The 18,395-nt window shown below is 34.9% G+C and overlaps 1 protein-coding gene across 3 annotated transcripts in view; it reads right to left on the minus strand.

Annotated features, from left to right (window-relative positions):
* Nucleotides 1–18,395, minus strand: part of TAF2 (TATA-box binding protein associated factor 2) — a 97,368-nt gene that overhangs the window by 54,180 nt on the left and 24,793 nt on the right. For all 3 annotated transcript variants that reach the window (XM_019459953.2, XM_053896618.1, XM_019459956.2), the window contains 10 exons: nt 17,031–17,215; nt 15,822–15,935; nt 14,525–14,624; nt 12,833–12,918; nt 9,360–9,495; nt 7,661–7,815; nt 6,867–6,981; nt 6,177–6,286; nt 3,479–3,544; nt 1,898–2,150 (listed from right to left, as the gene is read on the minus strand). In XM_019459953.2, coding sequence (XP_019315498.1) covers nt 1,898–2,150; nt 3,479–3,544; nt 6,177–6,286; nt 6,867–6,981; nt 7,661–7,815; nt 9,360–9,495; nt 12,833–12,918; nt 14,525–14,624; nt 15,822–15,935; nt 17,031–17,215 — 1,320 coding nt within the window. The remainder of the gene's footprint in view (nt 1–1,897; nt 2,151–3,478; nt 3,545–6,176; nt 6,287–6,866; nt 6,982–7,660; nt 7,816–9,359; nt 9,496–12,832; nt 12,919–14,524; nt 14,625–15,821; nt 15,936–17,030; nt 17,216–18,395) is intronic.

Here is an 18,395-nt window from a genome sequence, read left to right on the forward strand (position 1 = left end):
AGGGTTCCTGTTTCTCCACATCCTCTCCAGCATCTATAGTCTCCTGATTTGTTCATTTTGGCCACTCTGACTGGCGTGAGGTGATATCTGAGTGTGGTTTTGATTTGTATTTCCCTGATAAGGAGCGACGTTGAACATCTTTTCATGTGCCTGTTGGCCATCCAGATGTCTTCTTTAGAGAAGTGTCTATTCATGTTTTCTGCCCATTTCTTCACTGGGTTATTTGTTTTTCGGGTGTGGAGTTTGGTGAGCTCTTTATAGATTTTGGATGCTAGCCCTTTGTCTGATATGTCATTTGCAAATATCTTTTCCCATTCCATTGGTTGCCTTTTAGTTTTGTTGGTTGTTTCCTTTGCTGTGCAGAAGCTTTTTATCTTCATAAGGTCCCAGTAATTCACTTTTGCTTTTAATTCCCTTGCCTTTGGGGATGTGTTGAGTAAGAGATTGCTACAGCTGAGGTCAGAGAGGTCTTTTCCTGCTTTCTCCTCTAAGGTTTTGATGGTTTCCTGTCTCACATTCAGGTCCTTTATCCATTTTGAGTTTATTTTTGTGAATGGTGTGAGAAAGTGGTCTAGTTTCAACCTTCTGCATGTTGCTGTCCAGTTCTCCCAGCACCATTTGTTAAAGAGACTGTCTTTTTTCCATTGGATGTTCTTTCCTGCTTTGTCAAAGATGAGTTGGCCATACGTTTGTGGGTCTATTTCTGGGGTTTCTATTCTATTCCATTGGTCTGTGTGTCTGTTTTTGTGCCAAGGAGCATTCTTTTATGTTTTAAGAAAATACGTTTGCAAATGGCTTCTAGTCTGAGTAAGTTGTCTTTGTCCACTTAGGCAAATATAATTCTAACATTTTAAATCTACCATATAGAATCATCACCAAGGATTTTAAATAAGGTTTTAAAATCTAACCTAATTGAAAAATAAGCCAATAACAGTGATAACATTTAAAGTCTGCAAGAATGCTTTCCAAAAACCATATCTTATTGAAACTTTTAGTGTATATAAAAATCATGTCTGAAAAGAATGGATTTATAATTAACTTTAAATAGTCTATAACTTCATGGATCTGCTAAGAATTTAGCACAGAAGAGTCACAAAGATCTTTATAGAAGCAATGAAATTATATCAAAGAATATCATGTTTGTCCTCACATATCTGAGTAGAATGTAGGAATGCAACTACCCAATAATTCTCACTAAAAATAAAATGAATCTAAACCATTTACAATCTTCTGAGATGTTGGACAAACGGATTCAGCAGTGAGGAAGAAGAGTCACTTATGGGAACGAACCTATCATCAAGATGTTTTTTAAATACCTGGAACCCAGTATTTGTGGCCAAATTGTTGTCTGCATTTTTCTGGTTTTCATTTGTTCTACCTTCAGTTTTTTTGCATCTAAGGAAAAATATTTAGTTTTCTTAAGAAATTAACTTTTCTAGCATGTGAAATTATAGGACCTATCATTCTAAATTATGTATCACTAATATTGATTACTAAGCCCACACCATGAAATAGTCACCACCATGGGATAGTTAAGATGAACTGACTTCCTGTACTATAATGTAAAACATCAAACTAAGGAATTGCTCGCCAATTACATTCTTCGCTACAACGATGTGGTTGGCAATTCAATAAAATGGTAAAAAATTCTCTTTGGTTTTAAAATCTTACTTTCAGTTTGGCAATTATGAACTTTTAATGCATTATCCATGCTCAGGTCAAAACATGTTTCCTTCACATCAGTCTTATTACACATATTTGGCAAAAAGCTTTCAAGGGAATTGCTACCAAGTAAAATTAAAGACTATGGTAAATTTTAATTTATTTTCAGCTTTTGTTGTTGTTGTTTTAATATGTAGTAGTCATCCTGTTTTCTTTCCACCATATGTCATCTCACCTTTGCAAGGCAGAAGCAAGCTGACATTCTCACTCGGTAGAAACACTGCTCTTGTTCTAGTATGTCAGTGAGAGCGAGGCGAGATGCTGGCGTAGGGAATTTTTCCAAGGCCAGAATGGACTCTTGCTGTGCAACAACATCTCTTTCATAGCGGAGCTGATACTGCCACATAAAATCAGCTTGCTCAAACTCAACTTTCCTCAGCACTGACATATCTGGGTCTATCCTTATCCACAGCAAAGGGGAATCAGCACTGAAAGAAAATACAATTTTCTTTTTAATTTTTTTTCAATTTTATATATTTATAAAGTGAAAACAAAGCATTTGTTAAACAGATTCTCTTCTACACATGAAACATTCAAGACTGCCTGAAGTTTTACTCTATTCATTTTTTTTAAATCACACTGACAACATTCTCATTATGTTTAATGTATTTCAATTTTCTCACAGTGGCTAACCTTTATCAATCTTGCTTAAACGATACTCAAGGATATGAAGATAGCTGTCACAAAGAAATTCCATCTGAAAATGCTAATTTGGGGATTGTGACTTGTGATTATGTGATGTGAAAAAAAAATCTCTTCATTTTACTGCCTAATAGACTGTGGCTGTAAATGCCACCTTTTCTTGGAAATCAATCTATGACAAAGAAATGAACTTATTTAACCAAATTAACTTGTTTAACTGATTTTTAACATTTTTTTTAAATGTTAGATTCATGATCTTCATTTTCAAACAGCATGTTCTGAAATCACAGATCAAAGGCATATCATGAATTTATCCTCTAGTACCTCTCAAAGTAACAAGCACAGTTTTAAAAATCTAGTCTGTGCCAACAATTTCATCAAAAGAACAGCACCTGAAATACTACTTTAATTCACCAAATACCAGTGGGTGCTTACTACAGGCAAGGCACTTGATATGGAAAAAGCACATAACTGATATATAAACAGCAATAATACTTGGCAACAAAGTTAGTAAATAATTAGATTTTTTTTTAATAATTAGATATTTTATACAAAACACACAGGCATAATATGGATGAGCAAAATGAGGTTTGAGCTACATTATATTTCTGTCAATTAATAAACATTACCACATAAAATTTAGAACAGCAATATTTAAATTGTATTTTGAAATCACAGGGAGCCTCAAAGTGCCCTGAAGCCTTGTCTAAAGACAAAAAGAATCTCTATCACCTGACAGCTCACTAGAAATGCCAACTATCAGGACCCACTAGTGAAGTACTGGATCAAAAACTGCATTGTGAGAAGATCCCCAAGTGACTGACATGCACATCAGAGTTTGAGAAACACTGCTCTAGAGGGCACCAGTGGAGCAAGGAAACTGCCCACCCCATAACCATCCTGTAGTTCCTCTTAGTTTCGCCTGGGCCAGGCGAAATTGACTTCTCACTCTTTGGTTAATGACGATTTTATGTAAGATTTTATTTAAACAATGTTTCTATGGCCTTTGACAAGTTTTGAAAGCACTGATTTCAACACATTTATATACCTTTAGATGTGCACAACAAGATAAATGAGAATGCACAAAATATATCCCTAAAGTCAAGTAACTTACTCCATCGCAGAAAGATCCATGTCAACTTCTTCTCCATTCATCAGTGGAATTTTTTTCTTCTTATTCCTACATTTAGGGAAAAGTAAGTTTACAAATGCACATTTCCAAATTGAAAGGAGATACAGAACAGCTGAAATTCAAATTGAAAACTGCAAGCAACGTTGTAAGATAGCTTGAGGAAGGAAGGATAGTGAGTGTAATGGAATTTAAACACACAAAAAAGTCTATAGTATTTAAGCTGAAGGGAATGAAGCCAATGACACTGAAATGTCTTCCCGATCAAAGTTTAACAAAAAGCAAAAATGTGTAACTAAATGTCAGGTTAAAGCATATATATATATACTTCCAAGAACTGGTAAGTTGTTTTATACAGAAAAACAGATCAACAAAGAAATCCCCTAAAGTCCCCTACTACTATTATTGTATTATTATCAATGAGTTTATGTTTGTTATTAATTGTTTTATGTATTTGGGTGCTTCCAAGTTGAGGGCACAAATATTTGCAATTGTTAGATCTTCTTGATGGATAGATCCCTTAATTATGATATAATGCCCTTCTTCATCTCTTGTTACAATCTCTGTTTTAAAATTTAGTTTGTGTGATATGAGTCTGGCTACTCTGGCTTTCTTTTAACAACCATTAGCATGATAGATGGTTCTCCATCCCCTCAATTTCAATCTGCAGGTGTCTTTAGGTCTACAATGAATCTCTCATAAGCAGAGATGGACCTAGTTTTTTTTGTTGTTGTTGCTGTTTTAATCCATTCTGATACCCTATGTCTTCTGGTTGGAGCATTTACTTTATACAAAAGTGAAAAAATAACCAGGCCTGAAATGAGACATGAACAATTGTGAATATGTCCTCTAAGTGCAAGGTGTTGTCCTATAAGAAATGAAATATGTGATTAACTATAAAACATCCTAATAGTATTAATTAATATGTACAACTAACTAATATGAGTAAGATTTAGGGTAAGTCAAAACAAAAGCAACTGCTTCCATTCAGATTACTCTTGAATCATAAAATCTACTGGTTATACACTAAAAACTTGGGTGAAGACAAATTAACAGAGAACAGTCTTCCTGTGTTCCTCATACCAAAGAACACCCAAAAAACATATTGTTACTATAGAGAAAAAAACCTGAGGAAATGTTATGAAAAGGGTAGCAATCAGATGTTCCCAATTTCCAAGACAAGACAAAAGGAAAAGGGAATTTCAGTCTGAACCTAGAAAGAATTTTCAGAGGAAAAATGGTTCCAGGGAGATTTCAGAATCAACTGACATCCTCATTTGTCTGAGGTGACCTAAATGTAGTCATCGTGAGTGTAAGACTTCTGTTCCTAAAGTTTTGAGATTACTATACATTCCTCCAGGAAAGCACAAAAATGCTCCCATCTTTCACTATTCAGAATACATGCTAATTAATGGCTGAGTTAAAAAAGAATGGTAAAGAAAAAATGTATTAAATAAAAGACAAATGGTTGAACATTTTCACTGACAATGTATGTTTTTAAAAGACATCAAGAATGTTCTCTATGAGACGCCTGGCTAGTTCAGTTGGAAAAGCATGTGACTCTGGGTCTCAGGGCTGTGAGTTCGAGCCCCATGTTGGGTGTAGGATTACTTAAAATAAATAAATAAAGGGGGGCCTGGATGGCTCAGTCAGAGGAGCATGCGACTCGATCTTGGGGTTGTGAGTTTGAGCCCCATATTGGTTACAGAGATTACTGAAATAAGCAAAACAAAACAAAACGAAATGTTCTGTAAGGGCATGGCGATATGGAGAAAAGGGAGAAAGACACAGTAAAGAAAACGCAGGGGCTTTCTGTGACATATGTATTCAGCTCTTTCCTTTATACTCAGTAATCATTTCCCCAATATTTACTATAGATATTAATCCAATGAAACTAATAATAAACCTAAGTGGGATGCCTGGGTTGGCTCAGTCAGTTGAGCATTCGACTCTTGATTTACACTGAGATGATGATCCAGGGTTGTAGGATCGAGCCCTGTGTGGGGCTCCGTGCCGAGGGTGGAGCCTGCTTAAGATACTGTCTCTCTCCCTCTGCCCCTCTCTCCTGCTTACACTCTCTGGCTCTCTAAAAAAAGAAAGAAGAATAAACCTAAGCAACTTGCCTTGAATTTTTCCTGGCTCCAAAACACCAAACTACTTCCCCCTGTCCCTACAAAATAAGGATTCTTAAACTTAAATTTTCAAATTACTTAATTCTAAGGATAAAAATGTTGTCAAGAACAGAAAGCAAATAAGGGGCACCTAGGTGGCTCAGTTGGTTAAGCGTCCAGCTCTTGATTTCGGGTATCCGGCTCTTGATTTCAACTCAGTTCATGATCTCATAGCTTGTGGGTCTGAGCCCTGCTTTGGGCTCTGCACTGACAGTGCGGAACCTGCTTGGGATTCTCTTTCTCTCCCTCTCTCTGCTCCTCCCGCTCTCAAAATAAACTTAAAAATAAACTTAAAAACAAACCAAAAAAACAAAGAGCAAACAAAAAATGTAAAACCATTGGTAAAACCAACTTGGTAAAACCAACTTGAATGGAAGAAAAAAAGATACCAGATAACATGTTCTCTACTTCAAAATTTAGGTATACATTAGGATTTCTATTTTGGCATTTTAATCTGTGAGACTTATAGTTTAATTATCAACTTCAGTTTACAGTTATGATTCAATGCCTACCTTCTGCTTTTGGAATGACAGGGTATATCATGTTTAAGGCTGTTTTCTTCAATTTGCAACGTATGATTGAAGGATCCATCTAATTCCTGCACTGTCACTTTAAGTGGTCCCTTTAAAAAGAAACACACTGTTCAAAGATAATGCTCGGATAACACCAATATGTATTCTTATATGTACAGGTATTTTTATCAAGATATAAGATAATACTATACAAGATGTGTATCTGGAGACACAAAAAGGTAGTCATTGCCAAAAGAGGGGAGAACTGGAATAATCTGTGTTCCCTGAAATTTTCATCTGTAACCTCTTCACTGACCCATCACTAACACTTGGTATTTTCTCAACTTCAATCTTTGCGAACAAAATCTCATTATGAAACTTCTAAGCAGCTTCCCACCCATAAGCCCGTCCTATACTGAAACTGAGAAGAAAGTAATGCAGGTCATCTTGGAAAAATTCTTACTTTTTAAATAAATTTTTTTATACATTTATTTATTTTTGATAGACAGAGACGGAGCACAAGTGGGGGAGGGGCAGAGAGAGAAGGAGACACAGAATCCAAAGCAGGCTCCAGGCTCCGAGCTGTCAGCACAGAGCCCGACGCAAGGCTCGAACTCACAAACCGCGAGATCATGACCTGAGCCAAAGTCAGATGCTTAACTGACTGAGCCACCCAGGTGCCCCTCTTACCACATATTTCTGAGTTCCAGGAGATGTATAATCCTGTTTTATTTCCAATTCCAAGACATTTCGTTTCCTATTAAATGCAAAACTTCCATAAAATTTTACCACTCCACTTTGGTCTCTGAAGAATTGTAAAGGAATTTTTGCATATTAAAATGAATATGTACTAAACACAATGAATGACTTGTTACAGTAGGTAGTAATTTTCAAATGCATTCTTACCAGTTCAAAGCTTGAGAGCACACTTCACTGTAAACCAGGTGGCAAAGTATTCAAAATTTTTGTGAAAAATGTTTCCCCAGATTTAAACAAAATGTCTGAAACATTAACAAATTTGTGTTTTGAAAGAAGCAAAACCACTCTACTGGGGTTATTAATATAATAGTGCTTTGATACGAAAAAATGTAAAAATTGAGAGTTCCCAGATACCACTCAAGTTGTGCCAAGCTCTAACCACATCTAAGAGTGACCAAACACTACATCTTACAAGTAATCCTTCAGGCCTGTCTGGTGGATTATTTACCTCCCCCACCATCAAGCCTACTGTTGCACTCACACACTAAAAAGTAATTCAAAATATGCCAAATTTTATAAGCGCGCGTGCGTGTGTGTGTGTGTATCTCAGTGATCAACAGGCACCTCAGCAAAAATGATTTACTCTTTCTGGTTATTTCTACTACAATTTAGAAGCTCAAATAGTTCTCCTTTGGTCTCCCAAATCTCTTTTTCCTCCTTCCCTCGACACACATAACCGTATTATTCCCTTCCCCTCCTTGTTGAACTGCTACTGAAAAGGATACACCCACTGTTTTATTAAAGGCTGGATGTCTTTGCCAGAGACATTTGAGATGGATTTCAAAAACCCAGATGTGGAAACCAACATCTGACTCCACATATGTGACTGGAACTTCTGCGATGAAGCAGTACTAGCCAAACTTAACAGTTTATTGAAAACCTATAATGATGAAAGCGTCGGTTAGTAAGTCTACATAACATAATACCTGTTGCCTTCAATTCTGTACTTCAATACCCACTTTTATTATGACTTTACTATAGTCAATTACAGAAGAGAGTAATTTCATATCTTACTATAACATAGGTAAGTTCCAGTTAAAGACTATTAGCAATAAAAGCATGCAAAGATTTAAACAGCCAGACTATGAAACTATTCTTTAACATAACTCAATTTTAACAACGTCCTGGCCAAATAATGAACACTGTTTTTCAGGATTATAGTAACAATAGGTACTACCCATAATTTATTGTACCACGAGCTTTACAAAGACTATAAACATTATATTTAGCAAATTGAGAACATCCATTAAGATTTATACAACTCTACAAGTTTCTTTATGGACCACCTCTCATTAATATTTGTCCACTCTACAGGCAAGGTGAAGGACATAAAAGATTAAAGAAACTTAATTTTAAGGCAAACGTAAAATGCCTTTTAAAAAAAATTACTAAAAAGTTATTTTTCACTCACCTTTAAGAATGTTATCAATGGAAGAAAAATTGCTGAACATTCATAATACATTTGGTTTCTACTACGTCAACCAGTATATCTCAAGTATTTACACCACAACTTGCTTAAAATATATGGCAGAACTTAAGAGCAAAACTCACTATCTTTTAGATGTAGGTTTCCTTTTTTCTCTTGAAAACATTCTAAATGGCACTTCAACCTTAGTAATTTATGTATCTATCTATCTAACACCCATCCATCCATCCATCCATCCATCCATCCATCCATCCATCCATCGATCCAACCAACCAACCAACCAACCAACCAACCAACCAACCAACCAACCAACCATTTGGTAAGCTCCACACCCAGCACAGAGCCCAACATGGGGCCCAATGCAGGGCTTGTACTTACAACCCTGAGATCAAGACCTGAGCTGAGATCAAGAGTCAGATGCTTAACTGGGGGCACCTAGGTGGCTCAGTTGGTTGGGCATCCAACTCTTGGTTTCAGCTCAGGTCATGATCTCAGGGCTTTGTGAGTTCGAGCCCCACATTGGGCTCTGTGCTGGCAGTGTGGAGCCTGCTTGGAATTCTCTCTCTCACTCTCTTTCTCTGCCCCTCCCCCACTGGTGCTGTCTGTGTCTCAAAATAAATAAGTAAACTTAAAAAAAAAAAAAAAAAAACAGTCCGACGCTTAACTGACTGAGCCACCCAGGCACCCTTCATCCTTAATATTTTAAATAATGTTGAAAACAAAATCCTATGCATAAATAGGTTTTACCTCCATCCTCACATTCTAATTTTATAACCACAATAATTCAGCACTAAGTGGTTAAAATACTGATACTCATTCTACATCTGAGGAAATGCAAACAAAAAGCACAGATTACTTAGTAAGCAGACAGCTAATTAGTAACAGAATTCTTGCTATAACCCCAGATGGCCTGATTCCTATTCTACAGAATAGTATTCAGATTATCACATATAGAACACATCTTTCTTTACAGTTAAATCCTTAACTTTAACACTTACTTGTAGCATGAATTCCATACTGATCCTATTTTCAATCAATCTCATCACAAGGTGAGCTTTACACTGAAACATAGTGTAGTATTCCCAGGAAAGTGTATGTGGATGCTTTATTGAAAAGTGTAGATGAGATGCTGGACTAAAAACATAAACAGATTTACTTAATAAAACAAATTTTAATATTAAATATACAATAAATTTCATGATCACATCAAGATAATAAATCAAAAACCTCATGGGAATGACTCAGTAATTTCCTTAGCATGACAGCAACATAACTGGGAAACTTCTAAAAATAAACTTAACTGGAAGAAAATTATGAAGTTGCATGAAAAAACATAAAGGAAAATCTGAATAAAAACACATGCCACGCTTCTAGATTGGAAGACACAACAGTATAAATATCTCAACACTCCCCAAATTCATCCTTATAATCAATGTAATTCTAATATCCCAAGGTTAAACCATACACACACAAAAAAAAACCATTCAAGATGGATTACACATATCAAAAACAATTATAAGAGTACTGGAGTAAGAAAAAAAAAATTCTTGTCATATTTCTAGAGTGGGAAAAATCTTCCTAAAAATATATAAAATCTTGAGGACAAAGACCAGACTACGTAAAAATTTTACATTCTGAAATGATAAAGAGATCATCAGTAAATTAAAAGAAAGGTACAGTCTAGGGGCACCTGGGTGGCTCATCAGTTAAGCATCCAAATCTTGATTTTCACTCAGGGCATGAACTCACAGTTTGTAGATTCGAGCCCAGCATCCAGCTCCACACTGACAGTGCCCGTCCCCACCCTCTCCCATGAGTGCTCACTCTCTCTCTCTCTCAAAATAAATAGAAATAAAAATAAAAGGTACAGTCTAATGAAAAAAATTTATGACATATATGGACATTTAAGATGCTTAAAATTTTCCACTATTTTAAATAATGCTGTAGTGAATACCTTTTTATACATATGCATGTATTTCTGAGTGGCAAATGTAGAAAGTAGAGGTTTTTTTTGACAGAGAGACAGAGAGGGCACAAGTGAGTGAGGGGTGGGGAAGACAGAAGGAGGGCTCACCCGAAGCAGGGCTCATGCTCACCCAAAGTGGGGCTCGAGCTCACCCGATGAGGGACTCAAACTCACAAACCGTGAGATCATGACCTGAACTGAAGTCAGATGCTTAACTGACTGAGCCACCCAGGCACCCTAGAAAGTAGAATTTCTATATGACAACATAGCTAGAAGCACAACTACTGAATCTAAAAATTATCTATTTAAAAAATTTGGTACCAACAAATTACCCTTCAAAATCCAAATTACACTCTCACGATCAATGTGTCAGAGTAGTCATTACATTTCCTTAAAAACATGACATATTGAAATTTAAAATACTTGTCATTTTGATATTTACTCAATAATATGTATATGATCAAACTACATTTTGTAATGTCACATATAAATAAAGGCACACACACACACACAAAGGCCTGGAAGCAATATACCAAATTTATAATCATCGTTATCTCCAGAAAGAGGAATGAGTGGGCGGGAGGTATATTGCTTCCAGACTTTTTTTTTTGCCTTTAAAAAGTAAACATACAAAAGCTAAGTAAATGGGCAGAACCAAAGCAAAAGCATTTCATGTAAATAATACTTATACACAATGGTAATGCTCTAATTATGTGCTGGGAAACTGCCATATAGCAGGGAGTCAGGAGAAGAAAGTGAAAGACACTAACATTTATGAAGCTTTTATCTCAAGTAATTCTCACAGCCAACCTGGTTAAGATGGACTATCACTGTCATTTTACACATTAAAACACACATCCAGAAAGGTATGTGATCATAAAAATAATGATAAAAATCCAAGTTTATCTAACCAAATGTCTAAGCTTTCCCACGAACTTAATCTTAATCTACAACAAAAAAAAGGCTACTGGTTATACAACTTCAGGTTTCATAACCTTTATGGTGCTTTTAGACACTTGGGCAGTCTGGTTAATCCTATGGGCCCCTTTCGAGAAACTGCTTTCACATGCACAAAATAAAACATATAGGGGCGCCTGGGTGGCTCAGTCGGTTAAGCGTCCGACTTCAGCTCAGGTCACGATCTTGCGCTCCGTGAGTTCAAGCCCTGCGTCGGGCTCTGGGCTGATGGCTCAGAGCCTGGAGCCTGCTTCCGATTCTGTGTCTCCCTCTCTCTCTGCCCCTCCCCCATTCATGCTCTGTCTCTCTCTGTCTCAAAAATAAATAAACGTTAAAAAAAATTAAAAAAATAATAATAAAAAAAATATAGTATTACAAAGAAAACCAATTATAATGAAATGCAGTTATAAAAATAGTAAAACATTATTATAAACCGATATATACATGCCAGTTTATTAATGCATTAAATAAGATCTAGGGGCGCCTGGGTGGCTCCGTCAGTTGAGCGTCCGACTTCAGCTCAGGTCACGATCTCGCGGTCTGTGAGTTCGAGCCCCGCGTCGGGCTCTGGGCTGATGGCTCAGAGCCTGGAGCCTGCTTCGGATTCTGTGTCTCCCTCTCTCTCTGCCCCTCCCCCGTTCATGCTCTGTCTCTCTCTGTCTCAAAAATAAATAAATGTCAAAAAAAAATTTAAATAAGATCTAGCAGTGGTCTATTATAGTAATTTTGAGGTGGTGATAATCAGTGCAGAGTATTTCAAAATATCTGCTAACAATTATAATGTGACAGGAAAAGATCTATGATTTCTACTGTTTCTTTTTTTTAACGATTACTACCATTGACAGTCACAGCATTGTCTGTTGCCTACATTCATAATTAAAGAAAACATAAAATTTCATCTAATGGCTAGTGAAAATACAAAAAAAAAAAAAAAAATTCCATCCAATTCAATCCACATTCCCTTAGGGAATCACTAGAACAAACAAGATTGCCTGCTAGTACCATTATTTTGCTGTAAGTGGGTCTCTTCTTTACAGAGACTTTTTACACAACAGAAAGAAAGGGAGAAAAAGAAGGGAAGGAAGGTCAAGAGGGAGGGAAATAAAAGGAAAGGAGAGAAAAAGCAAAGAGTACATAAGTGTCTAGGTAGGTGACCACTCAGATAAATAAGGAGGATGTCCTGATGTTAAAATTATCTACGTAGACATAAAAAAAAAAAATAATCTGTGGTCTATAAGCAAAATACTTGTTTCCATTATTTTTAAACTTTTCTGAGAGCAATGCGATATAGTAGCATTAGGAAATTAACATGGAAAAGAGAAGTCTTATATACTTTAAGAGTCTTTCTTTAATGTTAAAATCCACATATAGCCACCACATCAGTGAAAACAGTCAAGTAAGGAAAGGAGTAATCAGAGTATTACCAGTGTTTTTGACTTTGATATTATTACATGATATTATTTTGGCCTGTGTGGGCCTCAATACACGTCCCAAGTTATAAACCCATAACAGAAGGTTTATAATATCACCTCTGAACAACAAACATACTTATCCTTCTCTTTTCCTCCACCAAATATGGGATGTAATAAAACTCCACCAGTTTTTAATTCATACGCCACTATTTTGTCTAGCTCCTAAAAAAGATAAAAATAGGAGTCAGTGAAAAATTCTTTACATATAAAATTTTACAACTGAACTGTGATTTCTCATTTCCTGGAATCAAAATGTAAATTTCTTAAAATAAATTAAATGTATTTGTAAAGTAGTTTATGTTCTTATAAACAAAGCAGACTACACAGCTGGCTCAATAAGAGAGCCAAAAAGCCTTCTCTACTTTGTGACTTCAGGGCTGGCCGGTAGCCTGGCATTTTTTCCTAATGGCTCTTCCCAACCTCTCTGACCTGTGTTCCAAGTTCATTTGTATATTCTCTGTATTTTGTTTCTGGTGAGGATTTAGGCAAGTAAAAAGAAATGGAGATAAAATTTATGTCAGGTATCTATCATTTTAAAACTTCTCCATCTTCTCTAATATGACACAGATCAAAGTGAAAAAAAATAGTTTAAGTGAAAAAAAAAAGACAACAGAACTGTTAGAACTCAAGACTAGGGTAAATAATATATAAGCAGTATTACAGAGGTGGGAAAAATCATAGTGAAGTGGTTAAAAGCCAGGTATGAATCCTGGCTCTACTACTCACTAGCTGTGTAACTTTGGCCAAATAATTTAACCTGTCTGTGCCTCAGTTTCCACATCTGTAAAATGGAGGTAATAACAGGGTAGTTTGGAAGATTAACATAGCTAATATATAAAATGTTTATAATAGTTCCTGAAACACTGTAAATGCTATACATTATTTTTTTTTCTTCATTAATAGGTTTTGAAATGAAGAATGGACTCTTCCAGTTTAGATGTATGAATTCTTTTATAGTTCCAAATACTTGAAATCCTTTGCAATTACCTTTTGGCTTACTTGAGTCTAGGTTTGGATGATGGAGATACATAAAATGACAAAAGGGAAAGATGGAGGGGTCTATTTCATAAAGGTATTAAGGGCTGAAATTTTTTCCACCTGAGAAAAAAGGAGCTAAGCACAAAATGAGTAAAATGTATATACATATGAACAGAATGGGCTAGGCAAAATACAGTTGATTTTTTTTCTTTTTGGCCAAATCTTTAAATAATAGAAAAAAGATGTGTCAATGACAGAGAATATAAATGCACTGAAAGACCAGCCAGCATATAATAAGCACTTACTATGTACAAGACACCATGTACATTACATGTATGGTATCTCACAATCCCCATCTACTCCCCTTATAAGGATGAGACTTAGATTAACCAAAGTCACAAAGCTTATAAATGTATGAGGCAGACCAAAAAGCAATCTCAGAATTTGCGCTCTAACTCTAAATAAATTTAGGAAGCATAGGGTTATATTACAAATGGCTACTATGAGGAGCTTGGATGTATCTAATGACTAATCTGATGTAAAGGAGTTTAAATACTCTCCTGTTTGGCAAAAAATTCTTTAGAAGTCAACACTAACACTGGAACTAGATAAAATAGACCATTAGTCTTTCTTAGTACAGTAATTTTCATTTTGCTGGGAAAAATCAGGCACTTTCCAATGACAGTACTTTACAATTATTAAAAGTAAAGGACAAGTGACTTGTAAATCAGGAGAACATTAACATGTCTTGTTGACTTCTAAATGGGTAATGGATCAGGCATTTTTTTACCTCTTTAATCCAGTGGCGGTATTCATTAACACCAAAAGTTTTTTTCATCCAAAGTCCATAAATATAGCCAGAAATTCCCTTCAGTACCCATTCATCAGACCTAAGCAAAAAGTCAAAATATATTCTTTTAGTCATAAAAATTTCTCAGATAAGGCCAAATAACAGAACAAGTTATAGTGTGTATTTTTATGCCTTTTAAAAAAATTAAAATAAAAATGAAAAGAAAAATTTAATAACAAGATATTTGGTTTAACCACTTCCTCCCACCGAATTCTACTTATCCATTCATTACACTTTACTCACATCTGACTTCATCTTTAATTAGGTGACTGCTTTACAGTCTTATTTCAAGTAATGTACCCATGTCTGTGCTCTGCTTCCCTCTTGGCCAATACTTCTGCCTCCAAAGAAGTAATTGCCCAAAGCTGGGACTGTACCGCTCAACTCTTAAAGTCCACATTTGCTAACCCTATGCATAATTATCAGTAGGATTCCAAGATCTAAAGTTTAATACTTAATTTATTCCTTGGTTTCTCAATAGGAAAGGCAATTAACACCATCCATTCATCTTTCATTCATATCCATTCATTCATTCATCCATTCATTCATTCAATCATTTTGCCTACCATGTTCCAGGCAGTGTTATTCATTGAAACTATGTAATTTTAGAAAAATTACAAATCAAGAGGTCTTACCCTCTGCCCTTTCCCTGCCAACAAGTATATTCGTGCACTACGTATAGCAGAGAACAATCACAAAAATTAATTATAATCTTACGGGAGTTTCATGTATTTCTCCAAATTCACCTCAAGTTAATCAAAAAGAAAATAAAGTGTTCTTATCTCTTACTCCTTTCAAGTGTATTAGTACAAAGTTAAACACTAACAGGAAAATCCCTACATCATTATCACTATTGTAGAGAACTGTTATTTTCCCTTATACATGATGTTTAACATTACCAATTACACTCAACATGGACATTAGAGTTCCAACGATAGTTTTGTGTACATTCAAGGTCTTTTTTCTACAGTACTCATTCAGTTTCCTAAGAAATTACTGTTTTCAAAATTCTTTTAAAAATTGTAGAACTATATTGAATTGATAGCCAAAAATTTAGGATGAAATTTACACTAATTATTTTTTCCTGAATATATATATATATGTATGTATACGTATATATACATATATGTACATATATATACATATATATATACATATAGAAAAGAAAATGCAGAAAAAGAAAACAAACTTTCCCAATTCCTTTTCTCAGTAGTTGTTAAACTATGAAATTACTCACCAAGACATTCTGGATATGAAACATCCAAAAAACTGCTGGGCCAAGGACTGGGCTAAACACCTTCTAGTCAAAGGTGTCTCATCTATAATCATGGCACTATGTAAAAGATTTGTGCTGGAATTTAAAAGAGACAGCTAATTATAACCAAGAAAGAAACATGATTCAGTCAAAATAAAATAATCACACTTTTAAAATAAGAAAATTCAAGTTAGACATAAAAAAACAGATTACGCTTCCAAAAGCTATCACATCTTTTTAAAATTCAGCTGAAATCCATAATCTTAATTAACTTTTGCCTAAAGCAAGGACTGCATTGTTTCCCATTCATTTCTGTGAAAAAATATAAATACCATTTTCTGGGAGAAGGGGAAATTATCATTAGCCAGAAATGGATATGTTCATCAGAAACTGATTCTCCTATGAAGGGCTCTTCTAAATTCAAAAACCTTTTCCCAATAATAACTATTAATTTTTTTTAAGTAAGCTCTACACCCAACATGGGGCTTAAACTCACAAGTCAAGATCAAGAGTCACATGCTCTACTGACTGAGCCAGGCAGGCACTCCTATTAATTTTTTGTGCTCCATTGTTTACTTTCAAATACACTGACCTATAAGATCTTTCTAACACACTCCAGAGAATACAGGGGCCGTATTATTACTGCCATTTTACAGAGGAGAAAATTTAGGCCCAGAAAGGGTAAAATCATTGAATTTAAGATATAATATTTATAAATCTAGAACCTTCCAAAAAAAAGAAAAAAGAAAAAAAAAAGAAAGGATAAAGTGAAGACGGGTATAAGAACAAAATTAAGTTTTCTCTCTTTTTTAATTAGCAAAGACATTTCTGTCAACATCAGTAAATTTTTTAAATGATGCTAGGAAAAATAACCCCATTAGACATCCATTATATAACTTGTATGATTTTTTTTTTACATGCATAGGCAAAAGAGACTAAAAAAAAATCTATGAAACATTACTATCAGCTATATCTGGATGAAAATAATAGAAGTCTTTTGGGTTATTTTGAAATTTTCCTTTGTATGCTTTTCTACATTTTGAATTTTAAAACCATTCGATTTTCTATAAAACCAACCATATTTAAAAGAAAAAAGTTTGAAACATATCTTAAAGTTGATCTGTCAACAGGGTAGCCTGTCTTCACATCATTACCCTCATTTGGGCATTTCAAATCTTAAGAAATACCAACCTAAATATACTCATGGAAGCATAAGCAGCCACTTCAACATAAGCCTCATCGATGAATACTGTCTTAAAACAGGAGTATGGGTATCGACATGTAAGAATTTCTTCATAAAACTCAAAAACTTCATGAAGATATGACGTAGTATGTTTAAGCAGTGGAAGAAGCTGAGGTAAACAAAAATGAGTAACCTGAAAATAAAAAGCAGGGAAGACTGATCATTAAATGAAAGTTTAATTTTAGTATTTTAAATTTCCCAAATGTCCCAATTGTAAGGGAAACTTCACATTAATATAAATCTTAACAAATTCAAGGCAATGAGAGAAAATGCTAGTATGAAATTAATAATTACTTTTACTGTTTACAAAATATTAATTGTACTTGAAAACTAAAATCATGATGGATTATAAGTCTGTGAAATGCTTAGATTCAAAGAAAATACAACTTTGGTTCCAAATTAAAATTTCTTCTGCATAACCACACAAAACAAGAAAGATTTAAACTTCCATAGCTTATTGCAAATCCACCTTTGATTCATAAATATCTAACCTAGTGAATATCGCACTTATCATAGTACTATTTTAATAATTAATAGTTAATATTAATCATACTACCTTCATTACATATAAAGAGCAGTTCCAGTATACTCCTAATATCTCAACCACATATTGAAAGCTAAAGGGAAGCTTACTGGTAGTTAAGAGATGCGAAATACCAGCAATGGAAATTGTAATTCTGATCTCCTTACTATGTCACATCCCACCTTGGATATGGCCACTTGAAAATCATATACCATCTCATCCCATACTATGATTCTGTGCCAAATAAATGGCATCAACAATGACAGAGATCACTCTGATTAGAATGACTTAGCAAAGTTTTATGCTGGAGATTAAATCTGAGCTAATCTTTTTGGATTGGACAAAAGTTTGATAGGAATGAAAAGGTCAAGTAGACATCTCAAAGTCAAAGAAAGAAATATGGTATGGTCAGGAAAATCTACAGAACTATATTGAATATAACAAACAAATAGGAAAGTAATGAGAAAAAAGCTAGAAAGGAAAATCAGGGTCAAATTCTAGAAGATACTGAAAGTCATACTAAAGAGTTGTTTTTTTTTTTTTTTACTTAAAAAAATTTTTTTTAACATTTGTTTATTTTTGAGAGAGACAGAGTGCAAGCTGGGGAGGGGCAGAGAGAAAGGGAGACACAGAATCCGAAGCAGGCTCCAGACTCCAAGCTTTCAGCACAGGGACTGACACAGGACTCAAACTCATGAACCGTGAGATTGTGACCTGAGCCCAAGTCGGCTGCTTAACTAACTAAGTCACCCAGGCCAGCTACCCTTTTTTATAATGTGTATTTATTTAT

Source organism: Panthera pardus, unplaced genomic scaffold (assembly GCF_024362965.1).
Source record: "Panthera pardus isolate Hobbes unplaced genomic scaffold, ASM2436296v1 HiC_scaffold_7, whole genome shotgun sequence".
Taxonomy (NCBI): Eukaryota; Metazoa; Chordata; class Mammalia; order Carnivora; family Felidae; genus Panthera; species Panthera pardus.